General features: G+C 34.0%; 1 protein-coding gene across 1 annotated transcript in view; it reads left to right on the top strand.

The window, feature by feature from the left end:
* LOC115877300 (discoidin domain-containing receptor tyrosine kinase B-like) overlaps window positions 1-24,637 on the top strand; it is a 288,039-nt gene that overhangs the window by 197,514 nt on the left and 65,888 nt on the right. The window contains exons 3-4 of the mRNA XM_030893435.1: window positions 8,555-8,674; window positions 19,172-19,277. Coding sequence (XP_030749295.1) covers window positions 8,608-8,674; window positions 19,172-19,277 — 173 coding nt within the window. The 5' untranslated portion in view covers window positions 8,555-8,607. The remainder of the gene's footprint in view (window positions 1-8,554; window positions 8,675-19,171; window positions 19,278-24,637) is intronic.

Here is a 24,637-nt window from a genome sequence, read left to right as displayed (position 1 = left end):
TCGTCGGATAACGGATGCATGAAAATCAAGCTGATTTTTGGCAAACGGATTGACTGTGGGGTGTGGAGGTTCGATAAGGAGGGGTTTCTCGAATCTCATATTCCAAGAGGGTGAAAACGCCCCTCAAATATTACAATATTTGTTATTTTGGGTAATTTCATAACCACGATTCTGCTTAAACTGCTTGTTGTAAAAAGCTTATTTTTGGCAAACTAAATTTTTCGAAAGTCAAATTCCAACGAGATGAAACTACCCCTCAAATATTACCAAGTTATATAATAATATCGCCATATTGTTTTTTCTAATGCTGACATAAATGTGAGAACATTTTATCAAGTTTGTATGTTAATGGACATTCTTGCTTTGCTTTATCATCACCATTACAAATGATTAGTTCGACGCGAACGAAGTTGCTGGTACACGCTAGTTAACTATAATATCCAGGAATACAAAAACGTATACGTATAATATCAAATGGTACCTATCTTAGGTCACATAATATCTTTTTGATGCAGACACAATATACCAGTGCCACTGTACGCTACTTTTCAAAAAACTTGTGAAAGTTTATGTTTTCATATTTGTTGAAAATTCTACAAATCATAAACTTCATCCGTTCCATCCTTCAGAATTTATGTCATACTTTAATAAAAAGTTGCTCTCAAAACGTCTAAGAACAGATTTTTACAAAAGAAAAACACGTAAGATGGAACTATAATACTATAATTAAAAAGAAGCAAAAAATCCAAGGCTTTAATTAAACAACTGCAGTGTTGTCAGACTGAATTTTGAAAACAAAAACTGACGATATTTCAATTATGAGTTATATGAATGAATATTATTATGAATTAGTATTATACAAACAAACAAACTTTATAAATCAATAGATAAAAATCTGTAAACTTTTAAATAAAAATAAATAATTCATGACATAGTAATCATTTAGATCTAAAAAAAAAGGATTTCTAAATAAGTGGCATTTTAATATATTTTGCCATATATAATAGTTTAACGATAAAGCCTTTCAATAACATCATAAATTTGATGCGTAATACGACCATACCATAAAATTATTCTTAAAGCAACAATATCACGGATGTTTCGGGTACTCATTTTCGGTACCATTCATAAGGAACCTATACTTGGTACCAATTTCGCCCGGTAATTATTAACTCCGTGCATGGAAATGGGTAATCAACGATATTTTTTTTTTCTTTCTGATTAGTATGATTTGATTCTGTCGAGTTTTTTGAACCAGTGGGAAACTTTTTATAACGAGCGTATGGTATTAAAAAGGAGTATAATAATACGTAGTATTCGCATTATTATATCTAATGGCTGTATCTGAGGGGAATAAAAATTCTCGTTAATGAACAGGCCTAATGTAAGATTATGAGTATAGTATTTAAGTAGGGGGGAGTAGCTTAAAGCCGCGTCCAAGCTACTCGAACAAAACCTTCGCGAACATATATAATTCACACTATATACTCGTAGCAGCAGGTCGTAAACGTCGGCACAGCCCATCGCATTGGTCCTGAGGACTGAGGTGCGGGGAAGCATGCGACAACCAGTTTGCTCTATAGATCTAGGATGCGTTTAGGTAGTCGCTGTTTTTTCGAGTGCCCGGATTTCGAGTGCAAGTAAATAAATTTACCGGTAAACAGTTTAAGAACTTTTGTCGTTGAAGAATCAACATTTAGCAGGCGGAAGGTTACAGGGGTGTTTTGGTAGATTATTCGTTATAGTGTATTTTTAAGACCTGTATTCATTTTCAGCCGATTCTATCAGGTGTTTCTCAAAAGGGGCTCACTTTTTTACTTTTTATTTTTTCTGATAATACAACGAAATTTGGTTTGTTAGTACATATATGACATAAATCGGGATTGATTGACGTATTCAATTACCTTCGGTCGCTTCCTGTTTCACCGGAAATGACTACAACTTTGTATTTTTAGATTGTATCCTAAGTACTTTTTTACTTTATTTGATAGAAAATGACATTCTCAATAGAATGACATACTATACGTCAATTTTAGACAATTCCAATTAAATAAAAATTGCATTTTAAATTTCAATCTAGAGTGCCGAGACTGAGTTAAAACTATTAATTTGTAATCAAAGAACTTTGGGAACATATATTTGATCGTGTAATTTTTTTTCGTATCCTTTCATGGCCGCTTAAAAGATGCTCAAATTGTATTTTTAATGATAACTCAAATTTTTCAAATGGTACGAGGCTGGCTCAGCATATTTGGAAAAAACATTTTTTACGAATAATTTGGTACCACATACTTGGTATTTGGAGTAAAATTGTCGTTACGTTTATTTATGACCATTTTTAAATTGAAAATGTCAAAAGTTGACATATAATATATCATTCTATTTAGAATGTAATTTTCTATCATATACGGTAAAAAAATACCGAGGGTACCATTTAAATCAAAAGTTGTTTTCATTTCCGGTGAAATAGGTAGTGACCGAAAATAAATGAAAACGTCGATCAATCCTGATTTATGTCCTATACTAAATATATCGTTTTTCTTCGTTACCAAATCTCGTTTTTTATCTAAAAAATTAAAAAAGTTATAAAAGTGAACCACTTTTCAGAAACACCCGGTATATTTATTTCTAAAAATGTAATGGTAAAATTTCATATCCGGTGTCAAACTTCCTATTAAGTAGTAATTTTTAATTTCAGAATCCCATAATAATTCCGGTTTTTAATAAAAATAATCATAAAAGTCTTTAGTAACAAAAATGAAATTATATGGACGAAGTCTAGCTACATAGCTATTCACACTCAACCCACAATAAAATTAAAATTATAAAATCTTTTCTTTGTGGTAAACAAATTAGTTGAAAATGTTTTTCACGATCCCAGTCAATAACTGCGTCTCCCATTGTCGAATACCCGGTAAAAAATAAAAATCACAGATGGACGCCCGAAATTAAATGAGACCCTTCCAAGTGTCCGGTACAATGTCCGCCGAAATGCACGCCGCTCGCTCCTTTTGATTTACCGACACCTGTCGGAAAAAGAACGCGCGCCCTCTAGCATAGGCAAACGCACGCTCTGGCGTACAAGCTAGCCGTTCGGCGCTCCGCGCTCCTTAATAGGCCTGGGCTAGCTGTACTTGTTGGCTTTATTATTTATAAATCTACCTATCTCACAATTTTCACTTAGTATCTGTTTAATTATATATGTTCGCGAACATTTTGTTCGAGTAGCTTGGACGCGGCTTAATATGAATTACATGAATCGATTTAAACTAACCAATTGTTTTTCAATCATGGATTCAATCGATTCATTTGGATTTTTGGCTACCCCTAGTGTGTTCGGCAGTTAGTAGCTCAGGTTAAATTGCGCAAACTGGTCTGCACAAAAGCCTGTGCTAAATCACTGAGCATCTATGTGTGCCTTCTTTCCAGTTATCTTTTTTCTATTATCCAAAATAACAATTTTCTTGATTTTAGTATTTAATTGATTTAGAATCTAAATAAAACTACTAAGAACCAATTAGAAACTCTAGACTCTAGAAAATTGTATGGTGTATGTGAGAACAAAATCTATTTGAATTGAACAGTCCCACACACACACGTGTATTTCCTTGATGTTTAAGTACATCAAGTGGAAATTAACTTTAAACACAACCGGCCATTGTTTCATGTCGCGTCGTAACGATTTTATCTGTCGAATAAAATTCGAAATTAGTCAACCTGCTGTTTATCAAAATCAGGCAGTTTTATGAGCGTTTTTACAGTTAATAGTGTTGAAACTTTTAAGAGTGCCTTTGTTCATTTAGATCACTTGATTTATGGTTAAACAGTAGTATCGCGTAATATAATTTAAATAGATTCAGTTTTGTCATTGTTTAGAGGTGATTTGATTTTGTTACTCACCTGAACAAACAGTCTTTGTAGAATCATCTGAAAAAAAAAACAAATTTGTTAGTTAATATTACATAGGCAAATATTCTTGATCTTTCGCCAAGTAGCGGGCCAGGCGTAGAGCACAGCCCGTATACCATCCTTTTGAAGAGGACATACTACAACTGGCCATATTTTCAAAATATCCAGTAATTATACTTTACATTTTATGAATTATCTCTAGTCAAAGTTTTTTGATCATCAAAATTCTAAGGTAGAAGTATTGTCTCACAATGACGTGTCACAAACTTCAAATTTTGAATTTTAGTTAGAGAGATAAAAGGAATATAAAGAAGGAAATAATGAAAAATCCAAAAATTTAGTTATTCATTACATGAAAAATAGTGATTGTTAAATGTCAAGCGTATCGCCGCTATCGGTAACTAACTATCCAATCGACGTGAAGTTGCACCATGCGTTTTGATTGCTTTGGTTTCAACTTTTCTTAGTAATTGTTTTTTTATAATTTTGACTGCTTTAAATTCCTTAATTGTGCCCACTTGCCATAAAAAGTGTCATTTTTACTCCGAATAAAACAATAAACTATTTTTTTCAAACGCCACTAAAGTATTAATTTTTGCGACGGGATTGACAATATAAAAAAGTAATTTTAACGCCTAGGCATGGCCGGATTTACAATAAAAGCGCCCCTATGCACTTTTTTCCAAGTGCCTCCCATCAATTTGTAGAACATACAAAAACGATAAAAAATTGCTAATATTTTTTATTACAAAATATCCAAATTAAAAACCAACAAAAATGTTTTTCTTAGTTCCAGGTTTTAGTTACGTAATAAGTAAAACGCCGGCTAAAAAAACCCTAGGCAATTGTCTTGTGTGCCTAGTGGTAAATCCGGCCCTGCGCCTAGGCATAAGCCCTTTTTTAAAATATTTTTATATTATTTGGAACGTTTGAAATTGTTTAAAAAATTATTTGTGGCGTTTGAAAAAATGTAGCTAATGTCCTATTCGGAGTAAAAAAAATTGTGGCTCGCCTGTATGTCAAACGTACAGGCTCGCCGCGAAAAGTGTCATTTTTACTTCTAAAAAAACTATATAGTATTAATTACTAGAATTTGAAGTTATGTCGATGAAAAATGAGATAATATATTTATATGTAAATACAAAACGTTAAAAAAACTTGAAAAAAGGAAAAAGAAAGACCACGTGAATCATGCATGCATAGTGGGTCTTTGTCTTGATCTAGCGTCAGTCTTGCACTGGTCGATTTTGATTTTGGTCTTGCAGATATAACGCTAATCTTGATACCTATTAGTTTTGGTCTTGCTGATTTTACAAGACCTCAAGACCAAATACCAGTTTTGTTCATCACTATCTTTAAAACAAAAATGTAATGCCTAATACAAAAAGGAAGGTAGTTCCTCAAAAACGTGAGAAGATTCTTATAGTACAAGAGCTTTCAAAAGAGATCACTAGCACAAATGAAATAATTTTATATCCAGATCTACATCATCAAAATCTAAGCATGTCAAATTTTAAATTTCTATACGTTAATACAGTTACTTAGGATACAGGTTGTAAATTGTATAGGCGACCATAGAGATTTATTGTGTCCTCCTTTCTTGAGTTATAACTCATCATATAGTCTCAAGGCTTTCAAGTTTTTGAGTTCCGGTTTAAGTTGGTTTTTACTTGGAAAGCAGAACGATTCTGGTAAAGTTATTGAAGTGTTGGCTCCTTTCCTAACTAGATCGTTTGCTTTTTCTTTGCCATCTATCCCTTGGTAGACTCACCCAGAGTAGAAGGACTTTATTTTCTAATTTGTTCAGTTTGTCTAGGCATTCTTTGACCAAATTCGAATTGATGGTTACTGAGTTGATTGCTTTTAAGACTGCTTGAATATCGGATAACTTTAATCGAGTTGAAAACATGAAGGTACTCTTAAGAATATTTTTTTTCTTACTTTTATGGCAAACAAAAGTGCGATAAGTAGCAGTACCTAATTGTTACGCTCGCATATGATTCATTTCCTAGCTCAAGCACATGCACACATATCGACGCGATAAACCAAGTTAGTTTGCAGTAAATCAGTGGACCCCCAGTGTTGGCAAGAAAGGAAATTAAAAAGCGCTTTAATAGGCCATAAAATCCAAACGAAACGTCACTGTCGCGCTGCATATCCTGTCCCGATTAATGTCCGTTCGGATATGCGCGTGGCAAAAAAAAAGTAAAAATATCTGTTTCAGATATGTAGATTGGGAGATGATTTATTAAAACTTTTATACAGTGTGAATATATGCGTTATTTTTTCTGCATTTCCCAACTTATTTTGTCTAAAATGCTTCTGTATTATTTGTAATAAGGTTAGCTTGTCAGATGTTTTCAGTTGTTTCTAAAATAATCAGGATGGTATCAAAATTCACATTTCTTATTAAGAAATAATTGAAAATCACTTCTGAATCAACTGGAGCTTAAGCGAAGAAATTTAAATTGCACTCTGTATATTTTTGCACCAAGAGCTTTTTTATATGTCACCAGTTGATATGATTTTTAAGATTTATATATAATTGCAACAAAATTTAAATTTTCATTGAAAATTCTTGCGTGATTAAACCAATTTTGCTTATTTTTATTTTTTTTTAGAATATACAGGGTGAGTCTTAAATAAGTGCAAATATTTTCAGGGCTGGTAGATCTTGATAAAACAAATATATTTTCTCTTTACCGTTTTTTAAATTAAGTCCAAAATAACCAAGTTATTTTACTTTGAAAATTTTCAAAAAAAAAGATTTTTTGCTAAAATTTTCAGAACCACTGGATCTGTTCTAGATTTTCTCTCTTGCAAACTTAATCTACTACCTATGACGCCATATTATCAACGAATTATGTTTTTTTAACTAAAAACTAAAAAAAAACAGAAACACGATTATGAGGGGTTTTTTGCCAAAAAAATGAAAATTTGGATTTTTTTTTACTTTTTAGTTAAAAACCATAATTTCTTGATAAGATGACAACATAGAAAGCAGATCAAATTTAAAGGAAAGAAACCCCAGAAAAGATCTGGTTCTCAAAATTTAAGAAAAAAATCATTTTTTTTGGAAGTTTTCACTTATAATATCACAAGAGCTTAAATTATTTTCGGAAATTTTTTTGAGGGCACGAATATTTTGAAAATTATCCCGAGTCGAAGACGAGGGATAATTTTCCTAAAATATTCGTGCCCGAAAGAAAATTTCCAGGAATAATTTAAGCTTGCGTGGTATTCGGTAAGAAAATTTCACACCTAAATTTGAAAAAAAAATATTAATCCAACATGACATTTTAAAATAATTTCAATTTGTTAAGTTGGCCAAGGTATTGCTAAAACTCAAATGGGTAATATTTCAATATATAGACATTGTAGTTCATTCACATTATGATTGTAGATCTTATGTTTACCTTTTCAACTGTCAAAAAATTTCCACTAAAGTTTCGTGGCGCCTCGAAAAAATTTCCGCAAATTTTTTCAGTTGCCATGGTAACTAGTCAACATTAAAGCATGTTATTGGTTGAAAAGTAGAGGTGTGAAATTTTCAAAGTAAAATAACTCGGTTATTTTGGACTTATTTAAAAAACGGTAAAGAGGAAATATGTTTTTTTCCATAGCAACTGTTAAAATTGTTTTTTATCTATCAAAAATAGTACTTTAACAGCAAGTGTAGATAAAATGATATTTTAACAGCGAGGATAGGTTAAAAACTTTATTTCTTCTCGCACGTTTTTTAATTGCTTCCATTTTTGAAAATTTTCGTATTTCTTTTCATAAGTTATTCGGGATTTAAATGGAAGTAGTTTGGATATAGCTTTTGTCGCCTCAGTCTGAATATCTGTTGGTAATTTACTTATTTCGTTTAGAGCTATTTCTGGCTCGAATTCAATCAGCAATCGACACGAAAGAGAATTAAAAAATATTGATTCAAAACTGACAACTAAAGAGACGGCTTTATTTATTTGTCAGATTACATAGAAATCAACGTCAACCCAGCACAATATTTTTTCTACTCGTAATAAATTCCTTGAAATAATAATTTCTGAATATTTTTTAAAACGTAACTCGCTATGGAAAAAAATATTGTTTTATGCACGACGATAAAATTGCATTATCGTCTACCGAAATTAATTCACTCGCGATTTCATCGCTCGTGAATTAATCTTTTCCGGTCGACGATAAAATACCATTTTATCGTCTTAGATCAAAAATAACTATTTATCGAGATCTACCAGCCCTGAAAATATTTGCACTTATTTAAGACTCATCCTGTATGTGTCGTTTGTTTTGAAAATATTTGTTTTAGAAAAGACTGAGCACTATGTTAATGAGTGGGGTTTCAAAAAAAGAGCCAAGGCTTGTCTTTACACATTTATTAAACTTAATCCATCCATTTTATATTTGAGCTCGATTTGTTGTCTTTTTACTATATATTAATATTTTTTGCGAAATAAATCCATCACAAAGGTATACACATTATTAACAAAGCCATCATTCCTAATAAATTTAAATCTTTTGTTGACGTTGAACTAATCCAAACCAAATTTTCTCAACTTAGCGTTAAGAAGTGGATATTGTATATGCGAAAAGGGGTGCCCGAAAGCTAAATTAGATTACATAATCTTTATTATTGTTTCAGATGAGAGGGGGAGCCTGAATAGAGAGACGGGGGAAGCTCTTGCATGAGAGAGCATGGAGCTGAGGTTGAGCCTGTGGTGGATGCTGTCAATGACAGCCCTTTGCGGCGCAGTGGATCCTTGTAAGTAAAACCGCAATACAGATTCATGGGGTTTTGTTGTGAATAAAAGCCTAATTGGGGGGCTACATACATGATTCCTATTTTACTGAGAAAAAACTGAATATTAAGTAACTTGAATTTATTCATATTTGAAAACAAAAAAAACACTACCTACTTAGAAAAAATTACTTCATTACTTCGTTACTTCTTTCATTACTGTCGAGAGAATTAACTAAATAATGAAAACTTTCCTCCGAGGTTTGTATACTATTTTATTTACAACCACATCATTAATTAAAAAATAGGGAAAGTATTTTATTTTGAAAAAAAAATAAATATGCGAAAATTTTTCGTTTTCTGTTTTGGAATTTCCATATCTATAGTTACCGGTACCAGTGGTTGTTATGGCATAAACCTTCAACTACAAAACAAACAACTAAGTGACAGTTTTGAATTTCTCGTTCGATTTTTCGAATTTATATAACATAGAAAGCCAGAATGTTGTCGGAAAGTTCAGATAATGAAGACTACTTTAATATTGGTACTCCACCAGAACTTACAGAAGCTGCAAAAGAGCAGAAGCCAGTTTACTTCCAGAGAAAAGTAGGGGGCGATATGAAATAGCATTGAAAGTATACGAAAAATGGTGTGCCGAAAGAAATGCTAAGAATATTACTTCGGAGACAGTCTTGATGGCATCTACTATTAGGGCTATGTAGAGCATGATACGGACAATGCTAGAAATAAGGGAAAAGACTAAGGGAGATATCAAAATATCACAAACTCGTTGCTTTTTTAAAACGCCAGAATGTAGGTTTTAAGTCAATGAAATCTAGCATTTTTACCAAGCAAAACTTGGAGGATTTTCTCACGAAAGCCATCGTCTTCCTGTAGCAATTCAAACTCTTTACCTTCTTTTGTTGACATTAGAAGACCTGGCACAAGTCAGAAGTTAAGTTTTTGCAGCAGTGAAACCACACAAAACACACATCATCAGGGCGGCCCCTTAACAATATCGATTAACGCGTACAAGAAGTCAAATTTAACCATTAATTTCAACAAATAAATGTATTAAAATCTTCAATTATTATTGTTAATCTTCTTGTTTATGTTTGTTGATGTTAGATAAGTATTTAATAAAGATAATACAAGAATATTTTGCTTAATTAAATCAGGCGAGAAATAAGAAAAACCGAGTGAGGGAAATGGAAGAGGGAAGAAATGTAGATAATTTGACACTTTCAATTTTTTTAAAAGTCAGTAATGTCAGTATTACATATTATGTGGTTGTAAATAAACAATATTTCCCCAATTCTCAAAAATCCTCATTCAATTTTAAAATTCAAAGACATTCAAAGCAATAAAATTGGTATTAAAATTTAAAAAATCACAAAAAAGGTTGAAACCAAAGCAAACAAAACTCATTCGTGAAACTTTGTATCGACTGGATAGAGAGTTACTGGTAGCGGCTAGGCGACTAGCCAGGGCTGGGAAACCAAGTCTTAGACATCTCTTAATCCACCCAACTTTGGTCCAACACTGGGAACCTCAGCCCTGGCCATGCTACGGCAACCCAGCTTTGAACCAGAGTTGGTCAACCAAGCCTGGGCCATTTGTTGGTGATTTAGACTTGGCCCAATACTGGGAAATCGAGCCTTGGTCGTCTCTTAATTCGCCCAACTTTGGGCCAGCACTGGAAAATAATAGCAGGATAACCTACAAAAAGAAATCAGATCCCATCAAAAACGCAAAGTCTCGCAACACAATTCTTCCACTATAAAAAGTGCAAAAATACAAAACCAAGTCAGTTTATTTTATTTAGTTTCTCTTTAAGCACCTATTAGTAGTATCTATATGAGTCATCTTTATTTCTGTAATAATTATAATGACTTGGCAATTGCACGTCACCATAATTATAAAAGAATAATCTACCATTTGGATTACTAAGTAAATATAAACAGTGCCCTTAAGAATAAAGTTTTTTAATTAGCAAAGGATATCGTGCAACTGTCAAGTCATTATAATTATTACAGAAATAAAGATGTGTAATATTGATACTAACAATTTGTAACAAAATTGTTGAATAGGTGCTTAAAGAGACACTAAATAAAATAAACTGACTTTTTTACATGAGATCTCACAATTTTTTATAGTGGAATAATTGTGTTGCGAGACTTGGCATTTTTTCACATTCTATGTTTTTAATGAGATGCTATTTTCTATTAATAATATACGAATAAAGTGTACATTAATGAAGAATAATTAAAATTCCCTGCAAAATTCTTCTCTAGCTAGAACCGAGCCAATAATCGCGGCGAAATCGATTAGCGGATTAGAGCTGTCAATAAAACCGAAACCGTTCGGATGTTGCCAAATTGGTTATTAATCGTCCAATCAGGGCGGATTTGCGAGATTTAAGTCGACTAAAGAGGATTGTGGATTTTTGCTGCTCCCTGCATCCTGTTGCGGAACCAGCAGCCATTAGAACATCTAGCGCAATTGTTATTCGCTGTTTTATTGCTATTGGCGCTCGTGGCTTAGCAGAAGAGGCCCGTAGATGAGATGGGGAAGTTTAGTTTTTCTTTTCCTTTAATTATTTGGGAGGAAGTTATTACATTTTAAAATTAATAAGAGACTAAATTAACCAAAAAACTAACTAATTATTGCTGATGATTTCTCTTAGGACATTTATTTATATTAGATGTCCATTTCACTAGTCCGAAAAAGTAGCAAAATAGGTAAGCGTTCGGCATTTAACGTTTTATGTAAAACTGGCTAGGTATTTTTACACAAATAAAGAAGGAAATTAAAGATAAAGGATTATACTATATCCGTACTGTAGCACATTTTTAGACAACTTCTTTATTTTTAAGATTTTGATGGTCAAATTTCAACAAAATGTTCCTTATGTTTGGACTAAATTTTCTCGAAAATAAAGCATATAAAGCATAATTTAAAAATTCCGTTACAATACGGAAATAGATTAAAATTTTGTGATTACAGTGATATATAATTTATATGGTTTTGTAACAAATTGCTTAGTTGACATTCTCGACATGATATTGTCGACATACTTTACATTCTCGACATGGCGTTGTCGACATTTCCGACATGGCATTGTTGACATTCTCAACATAACATTGTCCAAATACTTGACATTCTCGACATGACATCGTCGACATTGACTTTGTTGACATGATATTATCGGCATACATTCTCGACATTCCATTTCTAGAAGTTCTTTAACGCAAAGAAAGACATTCTCGACAGGATATTGTCGACATAGTGGATATTCTCGACATGATATTGTCGACATACTTTACATTCTCGACATGGCGTTGTCGACATTTTCGACATGACATTGTTCACATACTTGACATTCTCGACATGATATTGTCGACATATCTGGTATGTCTCGAAATTATACAAGTCGGCAACAAAATTGAAACAAAACACCAATAAAGTGGAAACAAAATGGCAACAAATCAGCAAGAATGTGGAAACAAAACGGGCATCAAATCAGCCTCAAAGTGGAAACAAAATGGAAAACCTTGATCCCCTCGACATGGCATTGTTGATATTTTCGACATGATATTGTCGACATTCTCGACATAATATTGTCGACATTCTCGACATGATATTGTCGACATTCTCGGCATGATATTGTCGACATTCTCGACATGATATTGTCGACATTCTCGACGTGATATTGTCGATATTCTCGACATGATATTGTCGACATTCTTGCCATGATATTGTCGACATTCTGGACATGGTGTTGTCGAAATTCTCGACATTATATTGCCGACATTCTCTACATGGTATTGTCGACATTCTCGACATGATATTTTCGACATACTCGACATTACCGACATGGCATTGTTGACATTTTCGACATACTCGACATTTCCGACATGGCATTGTTGACATTCTCGACATGATATTGTCCAAATACTTGACATTCTCGACATGACATCGTCGACATTGACTTTGTTGACATGATATTATCGGCATACATTCTCGACATTCCATTTCTAGAAGTTCTTTAACGCAAAGAAAGACATTCTCGACAGGATATTGTCGACATAGTGGATATTCTCGACATGATATTGTCGACATACTTTACATTCTCGACATGGCGTTGTCGACATTTTCGACATGACATTGTTCACATACTTGACATTCTCGACATGATATTGTCGACATATCTGGTATGTCTCGAAATTATACAAGTCGGCAACAAAATTGAAACAAAACACCAATAAAGTGGAAACAAAATGGCAACAAATCAGCAAGAAAGTGGAAACAAAACGGGCATCAAATCAGCCTCAAAGTGGAAACAAAATGGAAAACCTTGATCCCCTCGACATGGCATTGTTGCTATTTTCGACATGATATTGTCGACATTCTCGACATAATATTGTCGACATTCTCGACATGATATTGTCGACATTCTCGGCATGATATTGTCGACATTCTCGACATGATATTGTCGACATTCTCGACATGATATTGTCGATATTCTCGACATGACATCGTCGACATTCTTGCCATGATATTGTCGACATTCTGGACATGGTGTTGTCGAAATTCTCGACATTATATTGCCGACATTCTCTACATGGTATTGTCGACATTCTCGACATGATATTTTCGACATACTCGACATTACCGACATGGCATTGTTGACATTTTCGACATACTCGACATTTCCGACATGGCATTGTTAACATTCTCGACATGATATTGTCGACATACTCGACATTGCCGACATGACATTGTCGACATTCTCGACATGATATTGTCGACATATGCGACATTTCCGACATGATATTGTCGACATTCTCCACTTGGTATTGTCGACATTCCCGACATGGTATTGTCGACATTCTCGACATAATATTGTCGACATTCTCGACATGATATTGTCGACATACTAGTTATTTCTGAAATGACGTTACCGTTTTGGGATCTTGGTTAGCTATTCAATTATTCTCGAAAGACGGAAGATTTCTTCTGGTGTTGTTCTAAATAACTTTGTAGAGATCGCATCTCCCTATCGTATACTTTTGCTAGGTGGGAATTTAACTCTTATACAGGATATCCCAGAAGTAAGTGCAAATATTTTAAAGGGTGGTAGATCTGGCCAAAAGACATATTTTCACTTTGCCATTTTTTAAATGAATTTATAATAACCGAGTTATTTAACTTTGAAAATTTAAAAAAATAATGACATTTTGAGAGCCGCCGCGCCGTCAACAATCGATGATCAGTCGCAAATTACCTCGAAATTACCACAATCTAACTATAGTAAAAGACGAATAAACATTACGAATTTGTTTTTTCTTTTGAGGCAAAAACTTTTCAAAAGTACTTTTGGGTGCAATTCACACTGAACGGACGTGGACGAGGACGTGGCAAGGACGGGACACGGACGCGGCGTAGATGTGGAGTTGTCGACATGACATTGTCCACATACTTGACATTCTCGACATGACATCGTCGATATTCTCGACATGATATTGTCGACATATCCGGCATGACATTGTCGACAATCTCGAAATTGTACCAGTCGCCAACAAAATTGAAAGAAAATGGCCACAAATCAGCAACAAAGTGGAAACAAAATTGAAACAAATCAACAACAAAGTGGAAACAAAATGGGAACAAAAATGATACAAATCAGCAGCAAAGTGGAAACAAAATGGAAATAAAAATAAAACAAATCAGCAACAAAACGGGAACAAAATAGAAACAAAATGGCAACAAATCAGCAACAAAGTGGAAACAAAATGGGAACAAAATTGAAACAAATCAGCAACAAAGTGGAAACAAAACGGGAACAAAATAGAAACAAAATGGCAACAAATCAGCAACAAAGTGGAAACAAAATGGCAACAAATTGGAAAACCTTGATTTTCTCGACTTTCTCGACAAAATATTGTCGACATACCCTATATTCTCGCCATGATATTGTCTACATTCTTGGCATTTTCGACATGATATTGTTGACATACTCGACATTTCCGACATGGCATTGTTGACATTCTCGACATGATATTGTCGACATATCCGGCATGCTAATGTCAAAAATCTTCAACACTCAAATCAGCAATAAAGTGGAAACAAAATGGAAATACCTTGATCTTGTCGACTTTCTCGACATAATATTGTGAACATACCCTACATTCTCGACATGATATTGTCGACATACATCCTCGACATTCCATTTCTGGAAGTGCTTTAACGCAAAGAAAGACTTGCTCGACAGGATATTGTCGACATACTTTACATTCTCGACATAGCGTTGTCGACATTTTCGACATGATATTGTCGACATATCCGGCATGTCATTGTCGACAACCTCGAAATTGTACAAGTCGGCAACAAAATTGAAACAAAACACCAATAAAGTGGAAACAAAACCTGCAACAAAATGGCAACAAATCAGCAACAAAGTGGGAACAAAACAGGCAACTTAGTCAACTGTTCAATCAAATGGTACCATGTCTCAAACGTATCGGTGGTTGAAAAAGATTATTACTAAATCCCGCTTAAAATGGGATGGCCACGTATGCAGGATGCAAGAAAACTGCCTACCGAAATCTCTTCTTCACGGTAAGCTTGCAGACGGTAAGAGAAAACCGTGTGGACAACTCAAAAGGTACAAGGGTTCTTTCCATGAAAACGGAGATGAAAACTTAAAGGGGATAAGCATTCAGAATTAGTGGGAGGAAATAGCGCACAATAGAACGCCCTGGTGAAGAATTGTAAGCTCAGTTAACAACGACAACCAAAAAGTAAAAAGGGAACAAAGTAATAAGATTTGTCCGGAGTGCGAAAGAGAGTCATCACGTATCGAGCTTTTCAGTGACAGAAACTGAAATTGAAATATATTTTCTAACCCTCCTATATTATCGATAATACGGTAATTTGCTAATTGAGAAATTCTATAAAAAGCCTGAAAGTTATTAATAGGCTCGTTTTTTATAGAAAAAATCCCACCTATAGCAAATATCATTAAACCGCCTTGACATGTTTATTTAATACGTACACGTACTGATCTATTTAAAGTATATTAGAGATGTTATCGATACAGATGTTTCCTCTCTATCTTAATTACGATCAGAACCTCACAGTTTACTTAAGCTAAAGTCATTTCCTCGCAAATGTAGCCATCTTCTCGTACCGAATGCCGATGTACCTATAAAGCGTACATAAGCAGGTAATTTCATATCCATTAGTCGCGTGTTGCCTTCCACCACACACATCATCATTATATTCTCATAAGCGGTCGAAATTATGATATTTCTTCGGGATTTTTTGTGTTATTTTCGTGGCTTTATTTGAAGAAAATAACGTATAATTTTCCCGCTGGATATCGCTAAATAAACTGAGTTGTTTTTTTGTTCTTTATTGTTTGGTTAATGTTTGTTAAATAAAAATAAAGAAAATTATAAAAAAGTTTCTTATATGATTACTATCTAATAATGTTTTTTTTATGTCTATGTTTTCCGTTCATTTGTTATACAGGGTGAGTTTTAAATAAGCGCACAAATAATTTTAGGGATAGTATATTTCGACCCCAGAAAAATGTCTATGAGGATTTTATCCCAAAAAAAAAAGATTTTGAAAGGATTTTTTTTTGAAATTTGTTTAATTTTTGGTTAAAAAAATATTATATTTTTATAATATGGCAACATATGTAGTAGATTAAATTCAAAAGAAAGAAAACCTGGAAAAGATCCAGTGGTTCTCAAAATTAAAGCGAAAAATATTTTTTTTTTGTTTTCAAAGTACAATATCTCGGTTATTTTGGACTTATTTGAAAAAAGGTAAAGAGAAAATACGATTCTTTTTCTTTGAATTTTGACCGTTATTTTTTACCTACCTGGCAAATATAAAATCCCTCTGTCAAAAAAGTTACTGATATTCTTTAAATTGAGTGCCTGAACGAATCAGATAGGTAACTCTTTTTACTTTCGTGAAATAGAAAAGGAAAATAATAAAAAATGTGACAGTTCTTCCTCTTCTTGAAAAAATCAACACGAAATGACATAATTGTCAAAAGTAAAATGTCATCAGCTTTTGACATTTCTAAATATCAAACCAATGTCGTCTCTAATAGAACAGCATCGGAGTGAGATTTATGACGTCACGCTAGCTAGATACTACGGATTAATAAATATGTTGTAGAATACATGGAAAACATAATTATTCCTCGTATTTTTGGTTTGTATTTTAAAAATGATATAGTTTACATGAAATATACATAATATATAGTTAATAAATACAATATATATACCTATTTATAGTAATAAATACTTTGGCAAATAAACTATGAACCATACAATGCAGCAAATGTTTTACGATATACAAATAATGAATAGGTACATAAGATAATGGGTAAAATGTAAAATATATTTTAAATTTGGGGGTTTGAAAATCGATCTAATTTAACAAAAAAAGTATCAATGTTCGAAAAATTAGATTTGCAAATAATACAATATCATAGAAAAAAAGGCGTCAGCGAAAAAAATAGTGTCGAATATAATCCAAAAAATTACATAAGTAATAAAATATTATAAATATATCTGTTACTGTAAATGTCCGAAATACAGTAAAACATAGGATTTTTACCAAAAGCAAGTGGTAGTAAAAACCAACCAACCCCACCAAATAACCACCTAACCAATGCATTAACACCCCCAAATAACCAAGCTAACCAATGGATTAAGACCCTCCAAATAACCAGGCTAACTAATGCATTAACATCCTCCAAATAACCAGGCTAACCTAATTAGTGCGCTTATTCTAAGTTTTACCGCATTTCGGACATTTACAGTAACATATATATTTATTTATTAATACATATTTATTAATCCGTAGTATCTAACTAGCGTGACGTCATAAATCTCACTCCGAGACTGTTCTATTAGAGACGGCACTGCGTCAGCATGGCCACAAGTTGCTAACCTAATAAAATTAACACTAGAAAAGCCCGCGGGAACTGTCAAATTCAAAATTATTCGTTTCACAGACTATATTCTAGTTCGCTGGCTTTAATTGTGTTCATCATTTCCAGGTCTTTCTCCACTGTCCTCAAAACCTCGACATTTATAACTTTTGCCACCCAAGGACTTTTCAGGATAAAGTGATTCTATTGGTTGTAGTTTCATTGAGTATTCAGGATTCTGCACCATAAAGAAGAACAGAAAAAACGTAAAATACTGCAGTATTATTTCAGTTTCAAGGGTGACGTTATGACTTTTAAAAAAAAGCTCATAGAGTTAGAGGTTGATCTAGGCATTTCCTATGCTTGTCTTTATTTCCTGCACATTTTTAATTCTTTGCATCTTAATGCATCATAATTCTTATTAATACATCATCATTGTCATTAATTCTTCAACTATCATTAGTTTCTAGATAGTTGTAGTGATCAACTCTCCCGATAACAGATTGGTTTATAAATAAGCGGATTCCTGTGCTTCTTACTGACGATCATAAATTTGGTCTTATTTACATTTACCTCCAGGCCGTACTGACTGTTGTGATGGATGATTTTATTCATCGCGGCCTCTAAGTTTTTGAGACTCTCAGCAACGACGATGATATGTCCATTGGTATTTATTAGAATTCCTTTGTCCGTGCCGTCTAGCGCTTCATTGAAAATTCGTTCTGAGTATAGGTTGGCCTCGGCGCACTCAGTGATGAAGGATTCTGGTGTTTCCCCATTTTTCCCACAGAATCTGCATTTGCCGTTGTTTCTTAACTTCATTCTATTGAGGTGAGGTCATTGAGGAGGTGTTAAAAAACCCGTGACAATTCGAAAATTGTTCTTACTTAAATCAAGGAAAGTCTTTGATTTTCTCGGTCCTAAGTCTTGGGAAATTTCTTCGAGTGTCTTAGACTGTTGGAGGATTCCCGTTCCAAATTACCGATGTAGTCTTTCAGGTTGTTGAGTTCTGCTTTAAGTTGGTTTCGATTGAAGGAGGCCGGGTGGACAACTCAAGAGGTACAAGGACATTTTCCACGAAAACTTGAAGGGGATTCACATGCAGAATGAGTGGGAAGAAGTAGCTCACAATAGAACTCAATAGAGAAGAATCGTAAACTCAGTTAACAGCGACAACCAAAAAGTAAAGAGGCAACAAAGCAATGAGATTTTTGTATGTCCAGAGTGCGGTAGGCAGATAACATTACGTATTGGGCTTTTCAGTCACAGAAAAGCTCATGAAAGAAAACGTCTTGCGTGACCATCTTCTGATGCGTGTCAAATACTCGTCAACGGTTCTAGCTCAGTTAGTAGGATATTCGCTCCTTTTCTAGCTAGATCGTTTGCTTTTTCATAACCTTCTATCCCTTGGTGCTTCTTGAACCCTTGGTAACTAAGAGATTTATAACTTTCGCTTTATTTTTACGCATACTTAAATTAAACAAAACTACTTAATTGTATGACAATAAACAAATACCTAATTGTATGAAATTAAATGTAATTGAGACTTTATCTTGTTTTAGCTCAATGTATCGCACCACTAGGCATGGAAAATGGATTGATTAAGGATTCCGAAATAACTGCTTCCTCATCGTTTGACAGTGGCAATGTTGGACCCCAGCACGGACGGTAAGTCATCCGATCCACAACTATGTATAATTTTTTTTAAATGTATGTTGTTTTTTTACAAAAACCTTATATGAATAAAATATGTATCATTAAATAAATTATCACAGAAAGATAAACGGATTAAATTTTTTCTAAAAGAAAAGCAACATAAATTTATAAAAATGCATCAATGTTAAATAATGTAAAATTATAGTACGAGAACTAGCAACATCGGAAAAACAAGTACTTTAAGATGTCTGGCTCTTTGATATATCTTTTACTATGCTCTCTAGAACAGCATGCGGCCCGTCTGGCTACCGGTAAACGTTGCGTTCCCTACTGCGCATTGAAAGAAGATCCTATATTTTTATTAGTCCTTTAAATTCTAATATTGAATATAAATCGAACATGTCTCCATAGCGCAGTGCGTAGAGTTTCCGACTACGAACCGATGATTCAGAGTTCGAATCCCGGGTCAGAGCAAAAGATTTTTTATTTTATTTTCGTTTATATTCTGATAGTAAAGTATTAAATGTTTGTTTCTTTTTGAATCATCAGAATTATTTAATACTTTACTGTCAGAATATAAACGAAAATAAAATAAAAAAGTCTTTGCCCTGACCCGGATTCGAACTCTGAATCATCGGTTCGTAGTCGGAAACTCTACGCACTGCGCTATGGAGACATATTCGATTTATATTCAATACTAGAATTTATAGGACTAAATTTAAAAAAATATAGGATCTTCTTCCGATGCGCAGTAGTGAACGCAACGGGTATCGGCAGCCAGACGGGTCGCATGCTATTCCAGAGAGCATAGCAAAAGATATATCAAAGAGCCAGACGTCTTAAAATACTTTCTCGAAACCGTTGCTAGCTCTTTAGTAGCTACTCTCCAGTATTTATATTCAGCTCTGCTATCGTGAATTCAGAAAGTCTATCCATCGAGATTAACAACAACTGTCACTCTCATGTGACAGTTTTAGTTCTCAGATTTGAATTTTCTGTCATTTATTGGATGTCGGAATCTCTCTGACTCGTCGGACAGACTGTATAGAATATTATATACAAATGTGCTCATAAAATATATAGGGGGTTCTATTTAAAAGAAGCAATATAGTAAGCACTTTTAGTTAAACTTGAACTGCTAAGACGTGGAAAATATTACTAATAAATTTAAACTTAAACCATTCAGATATGTATCGAGTGTAATGTGTATTTAGAATGTATAAACTCTGGATATAATAAATCAATATCAAAATTGTCAAACACAATCAGGTAGCAAACAATCTATACACCTAGTCTCCCGATTTCGAAACGACATACATATATCCGGGCGCATCAAGCCCGGATCTTCCGGAACAGATGGTTTATTTAAGCGTTTCCGGTTTAATTGTCTGTTCCTCGTTTGGTTCCAGGATAGGCGTCTAATTAGCGTCTCGCGGCGTTACACAGTGGCGTAGATGGAAACAGGGCGGGAGGGGGAGAATGAAAGGGGTGGGGAAATTACGGTGAGGCTTTATAGTTAATCGGGTTTTGGCGTCGGATCGAGTTGGCGCGAGGCGTCGCTACGCAAAGAAAGCGTCGGTTTGTTTGTTCTTCAATTAGGGGCGGTTTAATGGACAGAGCGACGAATGCAGTGGTGGCGGTAAATAAGGGAGAACTGAATAAAAGAGGGTTCCTTTTTCTTGATTATAACGTACGGTCATATGACAGAAACACTGGGACCTGTAAGGCCTATTATTGTGTTTGTCTTCTCCCTATGTCTGCATCCAGGTGTGATGAAGATCTTTGTATGATTGTGCCCGTGTCTATTACTCCAGTAGACGGTCTGCCTTTCCCTGGTCCAGGGTTTTATTGCACTGATGGTTATATATTTGGTATCTCCAGTACTGATTTTGGACCAAGATAATTTCCGATGATTTCCTTTGCCTCCCTAATTTGTTGGCTTTTGTTGCCTTGGATACCGGTAAGAGTCCGAATAAATGATGTTATTATTTTCAAATAATATATAGTGTATGTATAAAATTGTCTATAATTAGTTGCAATTTGTACAGGACGTCCTAAATGAATAAAATTTATTAAAATAATTGTAGTTATTTTAATAAATTTTATTCTTTAGGACGTCCTGTACAAATTGCAACTAATTATAGAGACAATTTTTGCTTTTGGTTTTACTTCATTAGGTAAATTTCGTGAGATAGAAATTGTTAATTGGAAGTTTCATTTTAGTTGATTTAGAACGTCAACGGTTTTAAGTAATATACGTGTCAGCTAAAAAAAATTGTGTGTACACTATGTGCGCATATTTGATGTGAAACTTCTTACTTCCGTCTGTCTGTCTACCTGTTTGTCTGTCTGAGAACTCCATTCGGTTACCTCTATCCACGTGCCGAGTTTGGTTCCAATCCACCCACAATTAAGAAAAATCCTGATGATTTCGTCCATTTAGAGGAATCGGTTCGAAACGTCGAGGACGTCATCCTGTATCCTATTATGCCGCAACTGACCTACGAAAAAAAATCGATTTTTGAGCTAGCTAGGCAGGGATCATCGGCATCCTATCTTGGTCCAGAGCCAGTACTGGGAATACCGAAATGTATGGCCCGTAGCGCACTAAAACTCTGGATCAGGGAAAAGCACAATGTCCGTTGGAGAAACAGACAGGGGCACAGACACAGCAAGGCTTTTATCCAAGGACCTGGCTCTAAAACCGCAAAAGAACTGCTCATGCTTAGCAGGAATAAAGTGCGGATTACAGCAGGCCTCTTGACAGGACACATGGCTGTCAAGTGTTACCTGAACAAGCTCAACCTGTATCAAGGATGTCATTGCGAGGCTCTGGATCGCAAGCGAAACTTTTTATTTGGGAAAGCTAGGCTAGAACCGGAGAAACTATGCTCCAATCCTATCAAGGACCTGCATAAGCTAGTGCAGGGCAGAGGGATAGGAGAATGGTTGCAGATATAGAAGGGGGACAAACACAATAGGCCTCACAGGTCGCAGTGTTTCCGGCAGAGGACGGCCCCTTGTTATGGAAAAAAATCTATCGACATACCAAATTTCATTTAAATAGGACTATTTTTTAATTTGATTCATTGACGATGAGGTTTTGTAGTGCACGAAACGTCGTCAAAATACCATGAAAAGATAACATTCCGAGTTTCAGCCCCCTAGCTCAGATAGGACCCGAGTTACGATGCTCCAAGATCAAAAAGTCAACGTTACCACTCTTCCTGACGCTAGCTTGTGTGTCACGGCCTTGAATTTTTACTCCCATCGCGCGTAAAGAAGTTTCACTCCAAAAACTAAAGCGTCCTCGTAGTAGTTAGTAACATTTCCACATTTTAAATATATTTTTTTCTTCTGACGAATTTGGGAGAAAATATACCTTCTGAAACTTTAAATCTTTATTTTTTGATAAAGCAAATTTGTTTAGGAATAAAAGACCTGTGGCGTTTTACAAAAAAAAATCCATTTTTTAAATTTTTGTTTCAGTGACTAAATTACCCAGAGTTTTTTCTGTTATATTATATTTCACAAAAGAAATTCTAAACTTCTATTCCTTGCATTTCTAAATATCGAATTAAACTCAATTATCCCGCGCACATACACAAACTTTACCTTAAAACCGACCCACTTCGCTCCAGAAACTTTATTTTATTACCCAATAAACCCGTCTCAGTTTGCTTCGTTCTTTTTACCCCGAAGCACTCGAAACTTCTCGACAATTCTCTTAGTCTTTCCTCTCCTACCTCTCTGGCAGAACGTCCCGACTAATTTTCAATCGGGAAAAAACCTGGACAACGGTCAGGGAAACTGGACAAAAATAGAACGAACAAGAAAAAGTCCTAAAAAGAGCACAGGCAGTTTGTAAGTTCTGTTTTTCTTCCAAACTCAATGTTTTGTTCCAATTTTACCCTTTGTTTTAGCGGGAGCTCCTTTGTTTACGATTAAAATCGCATGTAAATTTTCGATAAAATGCTTTTAACAAAGGTTAGGGGTTTGGAATAGGTGGAAAAGGGTATGGAAAGAGAACGAAGTGGAAAAGGTTGTGTAGGAGTGAAGAAGATATTTTGGTAAAAGGACATTTTAGTTTCAGAAGCCTATTTTGAATTGATATTTTGTTTTAACTAATCTGGAAAGCTGAATTTTAGAAAATAAGAAACAGAGTTTTGTTAAGTTTCTTAAAATATGCCAAACATGTGAAACAAGGAGGAACAACATTGTGGAACGTGTTATAATCAATAATAAATGGAAAAATTTAATTGTATTATCCATACTTAATTTAAATATTGATTTCTTATAGGTACGTAAAATTATCAAAATGGAACATAAATATTCGTCTAGAAGTTAGAGCATTGTTCTGTTTTGGGTTATACAAATAACGTTATATACATTAAATCTTAATTTTAATTAGTATCAAAATTATTTAGCGCAAGGTGTCATGGACAAACACATATGAATATTAGTAAAGGTGTCTAACACTTGTTATAAATGCGCAAACATTGTCATATCGTTTATAGTCAGGAAGTCAGGTGAGTTCTTTCTGAAATGAGTTCTTTCTGTTATATTAAAATTAAAAATCAATCATTCTAAAACTCATCTCTCAATTGAAAAATAAAATCAGTAAACAATATAAATTAATCTCATCTTTCATTTATCTATAACGGATATATATAAAAAATCATCTCCGAGCTGGTTGTTAATATCCATCGATTTGTTATACCTTAAAATCAACATGAAATCACTAACGAGCTGCTATTTTTCATTTTCGGATGAAGAGGTGTCGATTAAGATGCAAACAAAAGTAATAAATGACTATTACTTTTGTTGGTCTTTTTACTTACACATAAATTAGACATCTTGGCGTTTTTTGCAAATTTATCATCATAATATTATTAACTCTGTGCTGTATGAGAATTGGAATTACTTAAACTTCTTTATTGTAATAATTTCTTGATTCTTTTTGACTCTTTTGAAATCTTTCTTGATTGATTTTTGAGCTCATACCAAATCAAATTATGAATACAAAAGACAAAGCAAAATGACTCAATTTTGTCTTTTGTATTTATAAACCAGGTCTCTTTACTATTACTTATTACGAATCTTATCAAGTTCAATTAAGGATTATTAAAAATTATTACACTGGAGACAATGTCTTCCAATAAAAATTCGTCTTGACACTTTACCGAAATAAATTACAAATTCAAATTAAAAATGAACTTATTGAACAAATTATAAATAAAATCTTATTTCTCCTTCCTAATTCATCTAGAATAATTATATTTCTCTTAGACTCAATGCCTTCAACTTCTGTAGTCAGATCCCGTCTTGACTGAATATGAGCCAATCAAGTGAAAGACCAAAAACGACCAAGA

The sequence above is a fragment of the Sitophilus oryzae genome, unplaced genomic scaffold, assembly GCF_002938485.1.
Source record: "Sitophilus oryzae breed Bouriz unplaced genomic scaffold, Soryzae_2.0 scaffold_1443_pilon_pilon, whole genome shotgun sequence".
NCBI lineage: Eukaryota > Metazoa > Arthropoda > Insecta > Coleoptera > Curculionidae > Sitophilus > Sitophilus oryzae.
The sequence above is the reverse complement of the archived record's forward strand: the minus strand, read 5'-3'. Positions and strand labels throughout refer to the sequence as shown.